We start from the raw sequence: 17,689 nt of genomic DNA on the forward strand, positions 1-17,689 counted from the left end.
CATGGAGTGATGAAGCAACTGGGGACTTTGGACCCAGAGAGGGAAAGGGACTGTGGGCTGAAAACTGGGGGGAGGAGGGGAAAGTGTAGTGTAGAGAGCGGGTTTCTGGGATATACCCTTTGGGTGGTTGATGATGCATGGAGGGAATTGGAACCATGGCAGTGAGATGATATATGATGGAATGAATGTAAAACTGAAGTTCCCCCATGTAAACTATCATATAATTCACAATAAAACGTTAAAAACAAAACAAAACAAACCTTCTTTACCACCTTGAAGTACAGGCAGGTTGGACCACTACAAATCCCTCCTAACACAACACGTTGTCATTGGTCTCAAAGACAGGCAGTCGGGTTACAGACAATTTCTGTTGTTGTTAGGTACCATCAAGTCAGTACCGACCCACAGCAACCTTATGCACAGCAGATCCTGGGCCAACCTCACTAATTACTGCCACACTTGAGCCCTCAGATGCTGCCCCTTGGCTAATCCATCTTGCTGGGGATCTTCCTCTTCTTCTCTGACCCTCAACCTTACCAAACATGATTCCTACTTATGCAAATTTGTCCTCCATTTGAAAGGACTGACCCAACCTACCACTAAAACTCAAAACCCCACTGCCAGTGAGTCAATTCCAACTCACAGTGACCCTACATAGGTTTTCTGAGACTATAAATCTTTACAGGAACAGTCTCAACTTTCTCCCACAAAGTAGCTAATGGGTTTGAACTGCCGACCTTGCAGTAAACTGTCCGATGCCTAACCCACAGCACCACCAGGGTTCCTTCACCAACCACCACTCATAGCAAAGTCTTTGTCACAATCCCCTTTGCTTGCTGCATGCGCAGCTTTTAAATCATGGAAAAGACATCCAGCTGTTCCCTACACTCAAGGAAGGCTAAATACGAGCTATATGCACCTGTTCCAATTTAGCTAAGAATTCAACTTATGTAGACTTTGGGGACTGCCTGTAGATAAAAGGCACACAGCCAATTTAACTCTGTAATTGCATTAAATCTTAAGGATTGGCTTTCACTTGTTCTTTCTCTACAATCTCCTTTTGAAGGGACCTGCTAAATAGATTCTTTCTAGCAAATAGGGTTCTTATTTTAATTCCAAATCTTAGATGTTCTGAATGCACATAAAATGCTAATTGCTCCTGTTTCTACATCTAGACTAAAATGAACAGAATTAAGGTCTTAGTATTCCCAATGTTTTTAATTACTGACAAGAAGGAAGAAGTCTATAGTTAAATATCCCAGAAATTTATTCAATGTTTGCTTGAATACATTTTAAATAGAAAGATTGGAACTGTTTGTTTTGAGTGCCCTTGGCAGAGCTCATGGAGGCACGGAGTTTCACAGGGGTGCCAATCTGGAGACATGAGAAAAAGAAATCACAGGCCTGATTTTATGACTGTTATTAGCGTCAAGATTTTAGTCTCTATTAAGCCATTCCCTTAACAATGCTCAGTGTGTTGGAGCTACTGTGTGCAGACTGCTGATGTTTAGAGGAGGGCATATCATGTTCTGGTCTGCTGGAGCATTTCAATACTTGGAAATAAAAAATATTCAGCTTTAAAGTTTTCAATACTGGAAAACTTTCATCAAGTCTAGGGTTTGTGCAGTCCAGCCAGAAAGGGCTGCTCTGCGATCCGTGGCTTAGACTCTTCCCCACAGTTAATCTTCAGCTTTGGCTTCCATTTCTTCTGCATCGTCATCTCCATCCACTTCAGCGTTTTCTCTTTCCAGCCTCTCCAGCTGCCTTGCAAGCTCAGTCTCATCTGTATCTGTGACCACTTTGGGCTGTGGAAGCAGAGGCACAATTTCAATGTGATGTAGTAAGTTAGACAAAAGTTCAATTTCATTTTAACTCAAGAAAACACTCTGCTTCCTAACAACTCTACTATATTTACTAATTTCCGAGTGCTGACATCACTTGTCATCATTAAGTGCTGTTGGGTCGGTTCTGACTCAGCAACCCTGTATAGGGTTTCCAAGAAGCAGCTGGTGGGTTTGAACCTCTGATCAAGTGGTTAGCAGACCAGTGCTTATCCTACAGTGCGACACCAGTACTCCAGAGAAATGTCTGAACTTTGGACCCTCAGATTAAAAGTCTGATGCTGTAACAGCTGACATCACTAGTAACCTCAAATTCTGAAAACAAGACAATATGGGAATAAGATGTGTAGATTAAAATGGAGTACTGTTTTCTGTCATTCTTGTAAGTAGAAACTTGGTAGCATAGTGGTTACAAATCGGGCTGTGAACTGCAAGGTCAGCAGTTCGAAACTACCAGCTGTTCGTGGGAGAAAGATGAGGCTTTCTGCTTCTGTAAAGATTTACAGCCTCAGAAACCCTGTACAGAGTCGCTATGAGTCAGAACCGACTCCATGGCACATAACCGCCACCATACATATATGAAGATTATGTATCTTTAAAGCAAGTCCACAAATAATAGATAGTCTGTCTAACACTAACAAAAGCATGTCTAGAATAAAAATAAATGACCTATTCCTTTCCACACAGGAGATCCATTACACAAATGTGCACGCATGGCTTCTTTCTTACTGGTGACATTTGTATGCTGTCGAGTCTGTTCGGACTCATGGCAATTCTGAACAAGATTTCTGAGGCGGTATGTCTTTACAGGAGCACAAAGTCTCATACTTCTCACTCGGACTGGCTAGTGGATTTGAACTGCTACTTTGTGGTTAGCAGCCTATCTTGTAACCACTATGGTACCTGGGCTCTTTTAAGATGAGGAAATGACAGACTACTCTTGTTTCAGTTTCTGAGATCAAATTTTAAGTATCCCACATTCAAGCTCTGATAATAATTACTAGTTTTTATTAACTACATTTTCTATGGGAGAAAAATCCAAGCACAGTCCTTAATAATAACCATCCCAAGATTTACGAGGGGCCTTCAAAAACGTGCATGGAAAACTGTCATTAGTTTTTAATTCCATTTTTCCATGAACTTTTTGAAGGTTCAAATACCCATGGATATGATAGTCTATCTAGTGCAAATGGCTCTTTTTACCTATCAAAGACCTCTGAGCCAATGACTATTATACGTTAGCAGAGATACAACCCTAATTGCATGTTGTTGTTGTTGTTGTTAAGTGCCGTCGAGTCGGTTCCGACCCATAGCGACCCCGTACAGGGTTTCCGAGGGTGTAAATCTTTACGGGAGTAGAAAGCCTCATCTTTCTCCCGCAGAGCAGCTGGTAGTTTCGAACCGCTGACCTTAAGGTTCGCAGCCCGATTCGTAGCCACTACGCAACCAGAGCTCCTTGCATAAAAAACAGTGGTAAGGTATTTTTAGAATACATATCATTTAGACAATTGAAATTTCCTTAAAAACTTGAGAAAAGGCAAATCATGAAGTTATTGCTCTCACCTCCATTTGAACATTGAAGACACCCCTCTTTTCTTCAATCTTCTCTTTGATCACAGCCATAGCTTGATTGAGAACAGAGAGGCCTTCTGTTCTCTCCAGGGTGGTTGTAGTCATCACATACCGAGGAGGAGCTATTAGATTAATCTAAGGGAGGAAAGACAGAGAAATCAGGTATTCAACATAAACCATTAAATTAGGGTACTGCTAATCAGCTGCACTCGAAAGTGTACTCCAAAATTCTGTAGGTCAGCAATTTGGGATAGAGTTTCCTAAAGCAACAAGAGCTAATTACGAACACCAGTCACCACAATTCTGGAACCAGAAGAACTAGATGGTGCTTGGCTACCACTACCAACTACTTTGAAAGGGATCACATCTCAATGTCGTGGATAAAATTCAAAACTATAAAAAAGACTGGCTTATTGGTTAGAAAGAGATTGGGGGAACCCAAGACTTAGGCCCTTGACTACCCTTCAGGTCTGGACAGCCAAGCAGTAGATAGGAACATTAGTAAGGTGGGCTGACCATTGAATTGTCAATCATTTGAGAACAAAATAGAAACTTTTACCTAAGGTTGGGAAGGAGGGTGGAGGGTGGAAGAGAAACAGGAACCCCAGGGAGGAAGTGGGATGCTGCTGATAGATAGGAGGGACTTCAATCACTGAGATGAAACAAAGTGTATGATCTGTTGAACTTAAGACTAATGATCTTCTCTGTAAACATTCACTTAATTCACAATTAACAGTTTTGTTTAATTAAAAAAAAAAAAAAAAGCTAATTACAGTTGTCTTTAGTTATCTGTCAGGGACTGGGCCAGGAACCCATATGGATACAAAAATGCAAGGATGCTCAAGTCCATTATATATAATGATGTAGTACTTGCATATAACCTATGCATATCCTGCTGTGTATTTTAAATCATCCGACTTGCTTATAATACCTAAAACGGGCTAAATAGAATTTTATGTCCTTTCTTAGCCTTTGAGTAATTGTTTTGACCACTTAATTAATTACCTACCCCGGAATATTTTTGATCTTTAGTTGGTTAACTCACAGATGCAGAATCTGTGGACATGAAGGACTGTAATCTAGTCTAGTAGTCAAAACAACCCGTTGCAATACCAACATTAGGACTTCTTGGTGTCCTATGGGGGCTAAACTAACTATAGTCATTAACATAATGGACAATTTGTCTCCAAAACAAACAAATTCCTATTAGGTTCCAACCAAACTCATGGAAAAACTCTTCTAGGAGATACTGAACCACCACCATCCAACTTACCACTAACAAAAGACTCAGACTAGGCCTCTTATAAGCTATATAAGCATTTCCAGGTGCTCTTGGAATTCTGGGTATAGCAACTTTTTATTGTAGTAAGTTTAATATTGAGAGCCCTCTGGTACTACTCACCTATAGGAATCTCCACACACTAGGACAATAGCAATAGTAACAATAAAAAGTCTACACTACACTTAACCTCAAACATCCAAGGCTCCATTTTAAGAGCAAAAATTACTTTTATTATGAAACATGATCATTAAAAAGAAAATTAAAACAAGGTTCAACAGGAAGAGAAGATGGGATTACTCACTTTGATGGGCATGGTTTCTGTGGAGCAATTCAAGCCTGCTCTCAGGGCTTCCTTCACAGCATCAATGCCTTCATAACCATAACAAGCTACTTCAATATCTAAAATTAAAAATATTTAAAAAGCTGATAATCATCACTGACATGGGAGATATACTAGTATACAAGTAAAGAAAGCTGTCATCATCCTTTCCATTAGAAACCAATCGCAGCTACTAGCTTTTAATTTTTTTTTTTTTTTTAAATCAGAACTATGAAAATTTTCATAATTAGGAACAAACCAAACTCACTCCAAAACAACATAGTTTTCACCTATACCAAGACACCTAAAGATGAAGCTATAAATTATAAGCCAGAAACCTTAACTTCTGGCTGTAAAATCCAGGAAAGAGACTCTGTGTTTATTTAGTTATTGCTGATTTTGACTCATAGTCATCCTTCTTCTTGTTAGGTGCCATCGAGTATAACTCATAGCGACCTTATGCATAACAGAATGTTAACACTGCCTGGTCCTACGCCAACCTCACAGTTGTTGCTACACTTGAGCCCACTGCTGCTACGAATGTGCCAATCTATCTCTGTGTGTCTTTCTCTTTTTCAGTGACCCTCCACTTTACCAAGTATGTCATTCTCCATGGGCTGGTCCCTCCTGATAATATGTCCAAAGTATCTCTTAAAAGAAAATCTTGGTTCTAAGGAGCATTACACAGGGTTGCTACTGAGTTGGAGTCAACTTGATGGCACTTAACAACAATAAGGAGCACTTAGCTATACTTCTCCCAACACAAATTTATTTGTTCTTTTGGCAGCCCGTGGTACTTTTAATATTCTTCTCCAACACCATAACTCAAATGTAACAATTCTTCTTTCTATAGTCTTTCTTATTCACTGCCCAACTTTCACATGCATAATGCTACTGAAAGTATCATGGCTTGAGCCAGGCTCACCTTAGTCCTCAAACCAGTATCTTTGGTCTTGAACACTTTAAAGAGATCTTGTGCAGCAGATTTCCCTAATGCAACACATCGTTCGATTTCTTGACTGCTGCTTCCATGAAATGTTGATGGTTTGGATGGTTGATCCAAGCAAAATCAAGTCTTTGACAACTTCAGTCTTTTCTTCATCTATCATATTTATTGGCCCAGTGGTGTGGATTTTTGTTTTTACATCGAGGTGCGACCCATACTGAAGGCTGTGATTTTGATTTTCATCAGTATTCTAAGTCCTCTTCACTTTCAGCAAGCAAGGTTGTATCATCTGTACATTGCAGGCTGTTAATGAGTTTTCCTCCAATCCTGATACCATGATCTATTTCATACAATCCAGCCTCTTGGATTATTTTACTCATCATAAAGCCTGAATAAGTATGGTGAAAGAATACAACTCTAACACACACCTTTGTTAATATTAAACTATCCTGTGCTCCCTTGTTCTTTTTGAACAATTGCCTCTTGGTCTATGTACAGGTTCCTCATGAGCACAATTAAGTGTTCCAGAATACTCATTCTCTGCGATGTGTTCGTAGCTTATCGTGATGTACACAATCCAGTCTTTGCATAGTCAATAAAGCACAGGCAAACATCTTTCTGATATTCTCTGCTTTCAGCCAAGATCCATTTCTCATCAGCAATTATATCTCTTGTTAAAGTCCTCATCTGAATCCAGCTTGAACCTCTGGCAGTTCCCTGTCAATGTACTGATATAGCTGCTTTTGAATTATCTTTAGCAAAATTTTACTTGCATATGATATTGTCCGATGATTTCTGCATTCTGTTGGGATCGCCTTTCTTTGGAATGGGCACAAATATGGATAACTTCTAATCAGTTGGCCAGATAGTTTTAGTTCAAATTTCTTGCCATAGATGAAGTGTCTCCAGTGCTGCATTAGTTTGACAAAGCATTTCAATTTGTATGCCATCAATTGCAGGTACCTTGTTCTTTGCCAATGCCTTCAATGAACCTTTAATTTCTCCCTTCCAGTATCACCGGCTCCTGATCATATGCTACCTCTTAGAATGGTCCAACATCAACAATTTCTTTGTGGTACAGTGACTGTGTATTCTTTCCATCTTCTTTTGATGCTTCTGCATTTTGCCCATGTTGTTAAGTGTTGTCGAATAGGTTTCGACACATAGTGACCTTGTAATAGGGTTTCTGAGGAGCAGCAAATGAGGTTAAACCACCGACCTTGAGGTTCAAATCAACTTTGCAGTCTATCTACCACATTAACCCACAGTAGCGTAGTGGTTACAAATTGGGCTGTGAACCACAAGGTCAGCAGTTTGAAACTACCGGCTGTTCCGTGGGAAAAAGATGAGGCTTTCTGCTCCTGTAAAGATTTATAGCCTTGGAAAACCTGTACATGAGTCTGAACTGACTCCACGATACATAACAACATTAACCCACAGCACCACAACAGGACTCCACTTTGCCCAAAGAATTCTTCAGTATTGCCAAGTTGAGGCTTGAATTTTTCCTTCAGTTCATTCAACTTCAGATATGCTGAGCCTGTTCTTCCCTTTCAGCCAACTCCAGGTCTGTGCACATTTCATTTTAATATCTGACTTTGTCTTCTTGAGCTGCACTTTGAAATTTTCAATTCACCTTTTACTTCACTTCTTCCATTTGCTTTAGTACCTCTACAATGAAGAGCAAGTTTCAGAGTCTCTTCTGACATTCATTTTAGTCTTATCCTTCTTTCTTGTCTTCTTAATGACCTTTTGCTTTCTTCCTGTATGATGCTTTTGATGTCATCTCACATCTGTTCTGGTATTCTGTCATTAGTGTCAAATTCATCAAATCTGTTCCTGAGATGATCTCTAATTATCTTTTATGCTGTTTAAAAAGATATTTGCAATGAAGTAGCCATTGGTCTTTCACAGTTCCATCATAGTATCTCCAGCATCATGTGTATCAACAAGGCCACATTTTCAAATGACTGACCCTTCCTCTTTGTTTCCAAACTTTGTATTCTAATCACCAGTAATCAGTACATCTTGATTACATGTATGATCAACTTCAAACTGAAGAAGCTGGTAGAATTCCTAAATCTCGTCATCACTGGCTTTAGTGGTTGATGCGTACATCTGAATAATAGTTGTATTAACTGGTCTTCCTTGTAGGCATATACATCTTATCCTATCACAGACAGCATTGTACTTCAAGATATATCTTGAAATGTTCTTTCTGATGATGAGTGTGAATCTATTTCTCTCCATGTCATTCCTGGCATAGTAAACCATGTGATTGTCAGATTCAAAATGGCCTAGGTCACTAATGCCTAGGATCGTGTTCTAGTATGGCACCTTAGGATAAGCACTTGACCTCAATGTCAGTTTAAACTGTTAAGGTCAGTGGTTGAAATTCACCAGTTGTTTCTCAGAAACCCTATACAGGGTCGCTATGAATCAGAACTGACTCAACAGCACACAACAACGACACCTAGGATATCAATGTTTATACATTTCGTTTCATTTTTGACGATCCCCAATTTTTCTAGATTCATATATTGTACATTCCATGTTCTGATTATCAATGGATGCTTACAGCTGTTTCTCCTCATTTTGTGTTGTGCCTCATTAGCAAATGAAGGTCCTGAAAGCTTTACTCTATTCACGTCACCAGAGTAAACTCTAGTTAGAGGCAGCTTTTTCAATTTGAGGGGCTCATCTTATACTATATCTGACAATATTCTGGTGCCCTTTCTTCATTATATTTCAATATCCAATATTCATAACAACCCAACAACAGCAGAACTGTCCCACAGGGTTTCGTAGGTTGTAATCTTTATGGGAGTAGGTCCCCATGTCTGTTTTCCTGCAAAGCCCCTAGATGGGTTTACACTACTGATGTCTTGGTTAGAATGTAAATCCTGATTCCAACCTTTCTGTGCCTTTGTTCCTTATTTCCAAAATGGGGATTGGAGTAGTATTGTGAAGGTGGTATGAAACAGTAATGAAAATGGCTTAGGAAAATCACCTACAAATATGTATCCCCCTTAACTCAGCTCTGGTGGTGTAGCGGATTACAAAATGAGTGGCTATCTGCAAGGTCATCAGTTAAAACCCACCAGCTGCTCCTTGGAAACCTTATATAGGGTTACTAAGAATTGGAATCAACATGACAGCATTAAAAAACATATACTTATATACCTCCAGGTATAATATTTACATAAAAGAAAGATGTTTGAGAAAATGTATCCCAAACTATTGCTAAATTATTCCAGAGACATGGAAGAATATTGCCATACTCTTAGAATATTCTGGTAGCTGTTGCTGTTAAGTGCCATTAACTTAGTTCCAACTCATAGCGATGCTGTATAGGGTTTCTGAGGAGCAGCTGGTAAGCTTGAACTGTCAACCTTGCAGTTCAAATGGCTTTACAGTCAGGCACATTAACCCACAGCACCACACCAGGACTCCATTCTGGTAGTAGTATACACTGAAACAAAACAATATACACCTTAAAAAAGAGCTAACTTAGGACTTATTGTTAAGTGCTATTGAGTCAGTCCCAATTCAGTGTGACACTGCATAGGATTTTCGAGGTTGTATATCTTTTAAGAAGCAGAAAGCCTCATCTTTCTCCCATAGAATGGCTGGTGGGCTTGACCCACTGACCTTGTGGTAACATACAGCTAAGTCAACTTAATTATGACTGTTATTACCTAGTGCTAACATATACATTACACATTTTAAGATGATCCAGTAGAAGAAAAACCAATTTAATTTCTTAAACTAAATTTGGAAAATTTTAGTGTTGATGCAACAATATATTCACTTGCAAGGCTCATTATTTTAAGGGTTATTTATTAGACCATTAATATTTACCTGCACGAATTTTAACAGCCTGTGGAGTCAAACGCCTATTAATATTGTCAATGAGTACTCGCCGTTCATTTTCATTCAAATCTAAACTATCCAAAATAGCTGGATCTCTGATTAAAACAAACAGAAAAACACAAAACAAAAGATCAAGGCTAAATTACTGATAATTGTGAAATGAAATACAGTAGCAGAGAATAATAGTTAAGAGCCCAGGCTTTAGAGACAGAATTCAAGTTTAAATCTTAGCTTTGTACTTTAATAATTATGTATCTTTGGACCTTTCTAAACCCTTGCTTCCAGATGTGTAAAATCACAATAAAATGTAATTCACAGGACTGTGATGAATATTAAATGAGATAATGCAAATCAAGCATTTAATTGTTATGTGCCTTACAGTCGGTTCTGGACCCATAGCGACCCTGTAAAGGGTTTCCGAAGGTGTAAATCTTTACGGGAGTAAAAAGCCTCATCTTTCTCCCACGGAACAGCTGGTAGGTTCGAACTGCTGACCTTGTGGTTCGCAGCCCAATTCATAACCACTACACTACCAGTAGTGCATGACATAAAAAACAACCAATGAATTTTGGCTATTATTTAAAAACAATTTTTTGAGCTTTGGTTAAAATGAGCAATTTAAAATGTCTCCAAATACTTAAGAAATTCCCCTATTATTACCATGCTTTAAGGTATCTATAACCTAGTCCGAAAAGAACAGAAATATTGAACAATGTGTAAAAATAAAAACTTATCCATGGGAACCAGTAGGGTCAGGAAGGGCTTCAGGAAGGAACTGGATTTCATCTGACCTTCAAGAACCCCAATAAGTCAGTGGTCAGGGTCTTAGTTACTGTAGTACTACTACCAGCACTTAGCACAGTGCCTAGCTCTCTGCTGAATGAACACACAAATTGAGGGGTGGGGTGGGGGTGGAGAATAAATGAATGAAACAATGGGAACACTTACTTATTCTTACAAGCAATTTTAAGAGAGTTATGACATTCTAGTATAAAAAATATTATGAGTAAGCCCCCATTTAAAAAAGCATGGGACCTCGTCCTGATGAGGAATGTAAACAAAAGAATCCAGGCAGGACAACATTCATTTAGCTAATAACTATGCACAAAGCATCAAGAGGGCAAACTAACAAAATGGGCAAATGAGAAGCCAGAAAAATGTAAATCAAAACAAGATGGCCTTTTGATTGGCAAAAGGAAGAAATGTGAAATGTATACAAATGTTGATGAGGATATAAGGAAATAACACTTACACAATTGCTAGAGGGAGTATGAATTGCAGAATCAATTTGGACAATTTGGAAAAACCAAATAAATTTAAAGATACTTATAATCCAATGTCGCAGCAATTCCACTCATACGTGGAAACTCGCATATCTACACATGAAGAGATACGCATGGATCTTCATCATAGCATTATTTGAAAAATGGGGAAAAAAATACATTGGAAAAATACAGAGGGGAACAGAGACCACATATTCTCACAGTGAAATACTATACAGAAGTTAATATAGACGAAGTAGGTATACATCTATTGCTACTGCTGCTGTTAAGTATTGTGGATAAATCCTGCTTAACAATAGCTAAGCAAACATAGAGCTATGTAAATACAATATTAAATACAAAAAATGACTCTATATACACTTTACAAATATATATATATATATATATATATACTTACTTCATAAACCATAAAATACAAGTGACAAGGATGCACACAAATTTCAGACTAGTGATTACCAATGATGAGAGAAATGGAATAAAACAGTGTTTCTACATTATCTCTGAAATTTATCTCAAAGAAAATGGCTACATGAGTGTTGGGGTAATAGAGTGTTACACGGAAAGGGAATATGTACCAAGGCCTTGTTAAGGTGTTAAGGGAGCGATACTGGAATTGGACACAAGAGAAATGAGTCTAGACCAGATGACAACAGTAAACCAAGTTAACAAACATGCTGACTGAGGTCAGAGATCCCATTAAAAATATAAAGCAGTACACTTAATGGACAGTAAAGGAGCTCTGGTAGTGTAGTGGTTGAGTTGGGCCGCTAAGCTCAAGGTCAGCGGTTCAAAACTACCAGCCGTTCCACGGGAGAAAGATGAGGCTTTCTGCTCCTGTACAGCCTCAGAAACCCTATACAGGGTTGCTATGAGTCTGAACTGCCACCACCAATGGTAAATAGGGAATCTTGGTATGGTGTTGTGGGTTGAATGCGCTGGACCGCGAGGTCAGTTTGAACCACCCGAAGGGTTGGCAGTTCAAACCCACTGGCCGCTCCCTGGAAACCCTATACAGGGTCGCAACTGACTTGACAGCACTTAACAACAAATGTTTAATAGCAAAACTCTCGATACCAGCTCCAGCTTGGACCTAACCTTGCACAAATTATTTCATTTCTGCTGCAATTTCCTCATCTGTAAGGCAGGGATAGAAATTTATACCATAGGACTGTTGGGGGCAGAAAGCCTCATCTTTTTCCAGTGGAGTGGCGGGTGGATTCTAAGCAGTGACCTTGAGGTTAACCAGCCCCAAGGGTAACCCAATATGCTACCAGAGATTTATATAAATGTTAGCTATTATTATTATTGCCCTTTCCCTTTCCATAATATATTGGCAGGAGAGGGGGAAGAATTATTTTAGGTCACCTGGGGGTAAAGCAGATAGTACTTAGAACTTCAGATGAGGCTGCTGCCTACTAGGGGTTGATAGTCTCTTTTCTGAGGGGTAAGAATTGGAAAAGTAACCTCAATGCATTGGTGAGGCTGCTGCAGAATACTGCCATTTATGAAGGAGTGGGAGGGGAAGGAGGAGAGACAGCAAACAGCAAACTGAAGGACTGTGGCTGTTAAAAGGCAAGGACATGGTGCTTGCTATAGGAGAGTAGAGGGAAAGCTGAGAATGTTGATTCTTAGCATTAACGGTACAAACTGGAGAATGTTGTTACACTGATACAGCCAATAATGGGAAAGGCTGGATGGAAAGAGATGCCTGAGCCATGGTTGGGCTTGGGTGGTTAAGATTATCTTGAGAGCAGGAAGGACAAGGATTCCATTGTGTCAGGAGTGCATTAAGACATGACAGTGGAATGGAGTTGAGTTCACGGAAATGGTGGATGTGGAGATCATGAGCAATCGCTTCTATTTTCTCTGTAAAATAGGTGGTGAGCTCACCAGCTGAGTGAGGGAAGAGCAGACAGTGGATAGCTGCATAAGAATGGGAGGCAGGCAGAGCTGACCAGCAGAGACTGTAGGGCAGCAGGGAGGGCCCTGCTGAGATTGAAGATGGTGAATATGTGGTGGCACCTGTCTGTTAGACTAGAATTTTTCTCTAGCAGCACTCAGCAGTCTACAAGTGCAGAGAAAGCAGGAACATCACTCTAGGGCTGGATGTAACAGAAGGACAAACAGGGCAAAAAGTTCATGATATGTTGAAGTAGATCATGATGTGTTATTATAGCTGAATAAGAAAAGGCAGGAGAGGATGAAAAGACAAGCAGGGCTCACTTTATGCATGAGAACTGGACAAATGGAAAGCTATGGTAAAAGAATGAACTGTGTGAATGAAAGTTTTTAGGCAGAGCAAATCTTGAAGATGGTAAGGCCCAAGGTGAGGCTATAGAAAACACTGGCTTAAGTGATAAGAGCTGAAGGTTAAAGGAATCAATACAAAGAAGATAACAGGTGACAGTTTTGGATGAGACACTTATAATGGTCCCAAAGTTACCTATGACAATGAATAAATCTGAGAGGAAAATGTAAAAGGGAGCAGTGTGACATGAAACTAAATAGATTTGGCCTTATTGGACTGGCCCAATTGGGAGCATTTATACTGAACTATCATTATCTAAATTTGGCAAGGGTTTAATATGTTGTGCTATTAAATGTCAGGTTATCAACTGTGTGCTTGACCTAGCAGCTATTTATCAAAGCAGAACCAAGGTGTTCTTACGAGACTGCATGCTTAAATGCATCATAGGCACCATATCCAGGCCTCCTGTACTTGTCATCAAACACCCAGGCAGTCCTCTGAAACAGGCTTTCCAGCTGTTCATCTTTGGTGTATTCTAACACCTCAGCCACGTGACGTAGAATGCTGTAAACCTAGAAACAAAATGAAGGGCTCAACACTTCAAAGATGCTTATTCTAACATTTCATGGTGATACATTCCCACACCCCCTTCTAAAAGGTCATACGATTTATAAACAAAACTACAAAACAGTCTGTGGTAGTGTGTCATCCAAGCTAAGTTTAAAAGTACCAAACCCTGCATCTGAAACAAATAACTAGAAAAAAGGTACACTTTAGCTTTTAATTATAATAATAAATCAGTATATGCTGTGGTTCAGGTCATAGAACTATCAAAGATCTATAGAAACAGATATTTTTACGTTTTAGTAGAAAACACATAAAAACAAACCTTTGGTTGATTTGACTATAATTCCTTAACAATGAAAGATCTCCACACAAGTTCTTTATCCACAGAGAAATACTTGCTTTTCCATAATGACTGATTCATGGATATATTACAAATAGTGTACTCAATTTAGTTCCAAGATTTGGGTCAAATCTTGACTTTGAGACCTATTAACCTTTCTGAACTTCAGTCTCTTCATCTGAAATGGAGATAGTAATATCTTTCCTTGCATAGATCAAATACAACAAAGCATATTAGAAATGGAAAACTATTATATAAATGTAAACTATTATTCTAACTCCATATGAAAGCAAAAAACCAGACTTGAGTCACACAAAGTGAGAAAAGGGACTAATAGTGGGTATTTCATTTTTAAGTCTCCATTCTTGATATTAAGGTCTAATGGCAGTCATTTTTAACATCGCATGAAGACAAAACTAAGGAGACTTTTTTTCGAGCAAGATTTCTCACCTTTGATGGTGCTAAGAGTCTGCATTTCTAATAAGCAGCCAGGTGACGCTGATGTTGTTGATTCAGAGGCTACATTTTGAGTAGGCCCAAGAATTTAAAAAAGGACTTGAAAGGAATGTTACTAATTGTGCTTTCAAGCTATAGTACACAGACTTAGGCAATGGTCTACTTTTAGATCTTCATTCTGTCTTTTACTACATTTAAGATTTAAGGAATCTTCTCATCACAAGAACATTATTTTCTTAACATTTCCCCTTGAGAAGAGGAATACACATGCAGAAGAAAACAAGACATTAGAGGACAAAGAAAACACATGAATGAAATTAGTGAAATTAAAAACTAAGGCTCTAAGGAATGAAGGAGGAACTGCACCAGTCCAAGAACAGAGCTACAGAAAAGAATGAAGAAATGACTGCGCTTACTGGATCAGTGCTCATTATGGATGAGAAGCAGGTAGGAAATGACAGAACACAATTCTTGTTTTCCTGGATTAAAAACGGTTTACAAATCCTTGATCAACAGCTGCTCATTCTAAATGGACAACTAATTATCTCTATGGCCCTTATCCCACAACAAGAATCAAAGTCAAGAAATATGTGTTAAGTCATCCCAATCAGACATAATCCATAGTGAATTTGGAGTCCTGATGAGGCACTGTAGAATAAGCAATGGACTGCTAACTGCAAGATTAGCAGTTCAAAACCACCAACTCCTAAGAAAGTTTTGCTGTATTTTATCAAACACACACAGTTTCCCCACTAACTTTCAGTACTGACTTTTGAGAATCAACAATTCCCCCTCACTTTAGATAGGGTTGCAATGAGCCAGAACCAACTCGGGAGCACCTAATAACACAGTTCATTTAATCTAAAATGGCAATAAAACACTAACTTTCATCAGAGGTAAATAACTAGGGAGTAAGGAAGGAGAGAGAAGTTGGGGAGTTACTGCTTAAGTGATACTGAGTTTCCACTAAGGGTGACAAAATGTGTAAACAGCAGTGACAGCAATATGGTGAGAGCACAGGCACACTGTGTTCTGTTTTACTATGTTTCTGTTTTAAAATAACTCAGATGAGTTATTTTTTAAAAAGATATAAATTAAAGGCTTGTGGTAAACTCTGAATCAAGCCAAGTCTGTTAGTGTCAATTTTCCAACATTATGTGCTCATTTTGTGTCAGGGTCACATTTCAGTAACACAATTTCAAACTTTTTCTTAATGCTATCACACACTTAATACACAACAGCAATGGGAAAGCAAAACTTTTAAGTGATTATTAGCCTTACTGCAATATCTGCTTTATTGCAGTGGTCTGAAACCAAACCCCAGTATCTCTGATCACAATTGTTACTGAATCATGCAAGTAACATTGGTTGAAACGGCAAGTTTTGCTGTATTTTATCAAACACACACAGTCTCCCCACTAATTTTCAGTACTGATTTGTGAGAATCAACAATTCCTCCTCACTTCAGATAGGGAGAATTTTAAATCATAAACTCTAAGGTATTAGCACTACGAAACACAAAAACTCCTTTGAATGTAAGCCTTCAAATTATTTTTCCTGGTGCTGTGGGTTAAGCACCAGACTACAAAGCCGTCTGAACTGCAAAGTTGGCAGTTCAAGCTCACCAGCTGCTCCTTGGAAACCCTATACAGGGTCGCTATGGGTTGGAATCAACTCGATGGCACATAACAACAACAACATGTAACTGGAAACATATCTAAAAGATACAGAAAATGCAGGGTTCTTGTTTTTGCTGTTAATTTTATTTATTTACCATATTAGATAGTGAACTAATTTGACTCAGTACAAACCAACTTACTTACAGTTTTCGATTTGGTGAATTTGTCTTCACATTTGATTGCTTCCTCTGGAGAAACTCTCCTTTTAGACAAATCAATATATCCTATCATGAGAAAAATTTGAGAAGTTGTATGAGATTCTGACTGGTTTTCAGAAATGCATTTTTATTGACAGGTAACTATTATTCTAGAGAAGGATATCATGTTTGGTAAGGTGGAGGGTCAGAGAAAAAGAGGAAGACCCCCCAACGAGATGGATTGGCCAAGTGGCAGCATCAGTGGACTCAAGTGTGGCAATAGTAGTGAGGTTGGCCCAGGATCGGGCAGTGTTTCATTCTGCTGTGCATAAGGTCACTATGGGTCGGTACCGACTCGATGGCACCTAACAACAACAACAATTATTTTGGAGTCCAGGTGTGGTGCTGTTTATTAATGTGCTGGACTGCAAGGTTTGCTTGAACTGGGAGGCCTGGGGGGTTCAAGTTCACCAACTGCTCCTCGGAAACCCTATACAGGGTCTCTGTGGGTCGGAACCCAACTCTATATAACACTTAACAACAACAACATTACTATTTTAGTGGAGAATGAATACTTTGTAATTATCATTATTTGAATGAAATCTAGTCATATTCTCTCCTTGACCTTTGCAGAAGAGGAATTCATGTTTAGTTTAAGGGAAGAAGCCACTCTGGGTCAACATAACACATGAAACAAATTAGAACTATCTTTTATTGACTACCATATTTGAGTTCCTATGAATCTTTTGTTAAAAGATTTGTATTTGGTTCTTGGTGAAAGTTTCTAGTTTCTCTGCTGTGATTTCATCTTTATTTAATAAGCATTATTTTCTTTTGTGTTTTGAGCAGTTAATAATATCTGCTTTAAGAACAAACAAGATGGCGGATTGGGTGGATGTATAGCAGAGAGCTCCGCCAACAACAACACAGAATACCCTACCAAGCAGGATCAGGGGATGGTCCCAGAACTCTGAACCACTTATAAAGGAATACTTAGAAGGTTGGAAGGCTGACAGCTGGGGGAATTTGTGGCAGAAGCAAGAAATCTATTGCTTTCTAGTCCGGGACGCTCGGCTGCTCCAGGAGCCGCCATCTTGGGTGAGACCACGTGGGGGAAAGATCGGAGCGGCCACAGACGCCTGGCAG

General features: G+C 39.0%; 1 protein-coding gene across 1 annotated transcript in view; it reads right to left on the minus strand.

The window, feature by feature from the left end:
* Positions 1-1,154: 1,154 nt before the first annotated feature.
* The window catches only part of EIF2S1 (eukaryotic translation initiation factor 2, subunit 1 alpha, 35kDa), a 22,442-nt gene continuing 5,907 nt past the window's right edge, over positions 1,155-17,689 (minus strand). The window contains exons 2-7 of the mRNA XM_006873054.1: positions 16,551-16,630; positions 13,785-13,936; positions 9,822-9,928; positions 4,997-5,094; positions 3,405-3,548; positions 1,155-1,805 (exon numbers count right to left, since the gene is read on the minus strand). Of these exons, the coding sequence (XP_006873116.1) occupies positions 1,680-1,805; positions 3,405-3,548; positions 4,997-5,094; positions 9,822-9,928; positions 13,785-13,936; positions 16,551-16,630 (707 nt within the window). The 3' untranslated portion in view covers positions 1,155-1,679. The remainder of the gene's footprint in view (positions 1,806-3,404; positions 3,549-4,996; positions 5,095-9,821; positions 9,929-13,784; positions 13,937-16,550; positions 16,631-17,689) is intronic.

The sequence above is a fragment of the Chrysochloris asiatica genome, unplaced genomic scaffold (genome assembly GCF_000296735.1).
Source record: "Chrysochloris asiatica unplaced genomic scaffold, ChrAsi1.0 scaffold00221, whole genome shotgun sequence".
NCBI lineage: Eukaryota > Metazoa > Chordata > Mammalia > Afrosoricida > Chrysochloridae > Chrysochloris > Chrysochloris asiatica.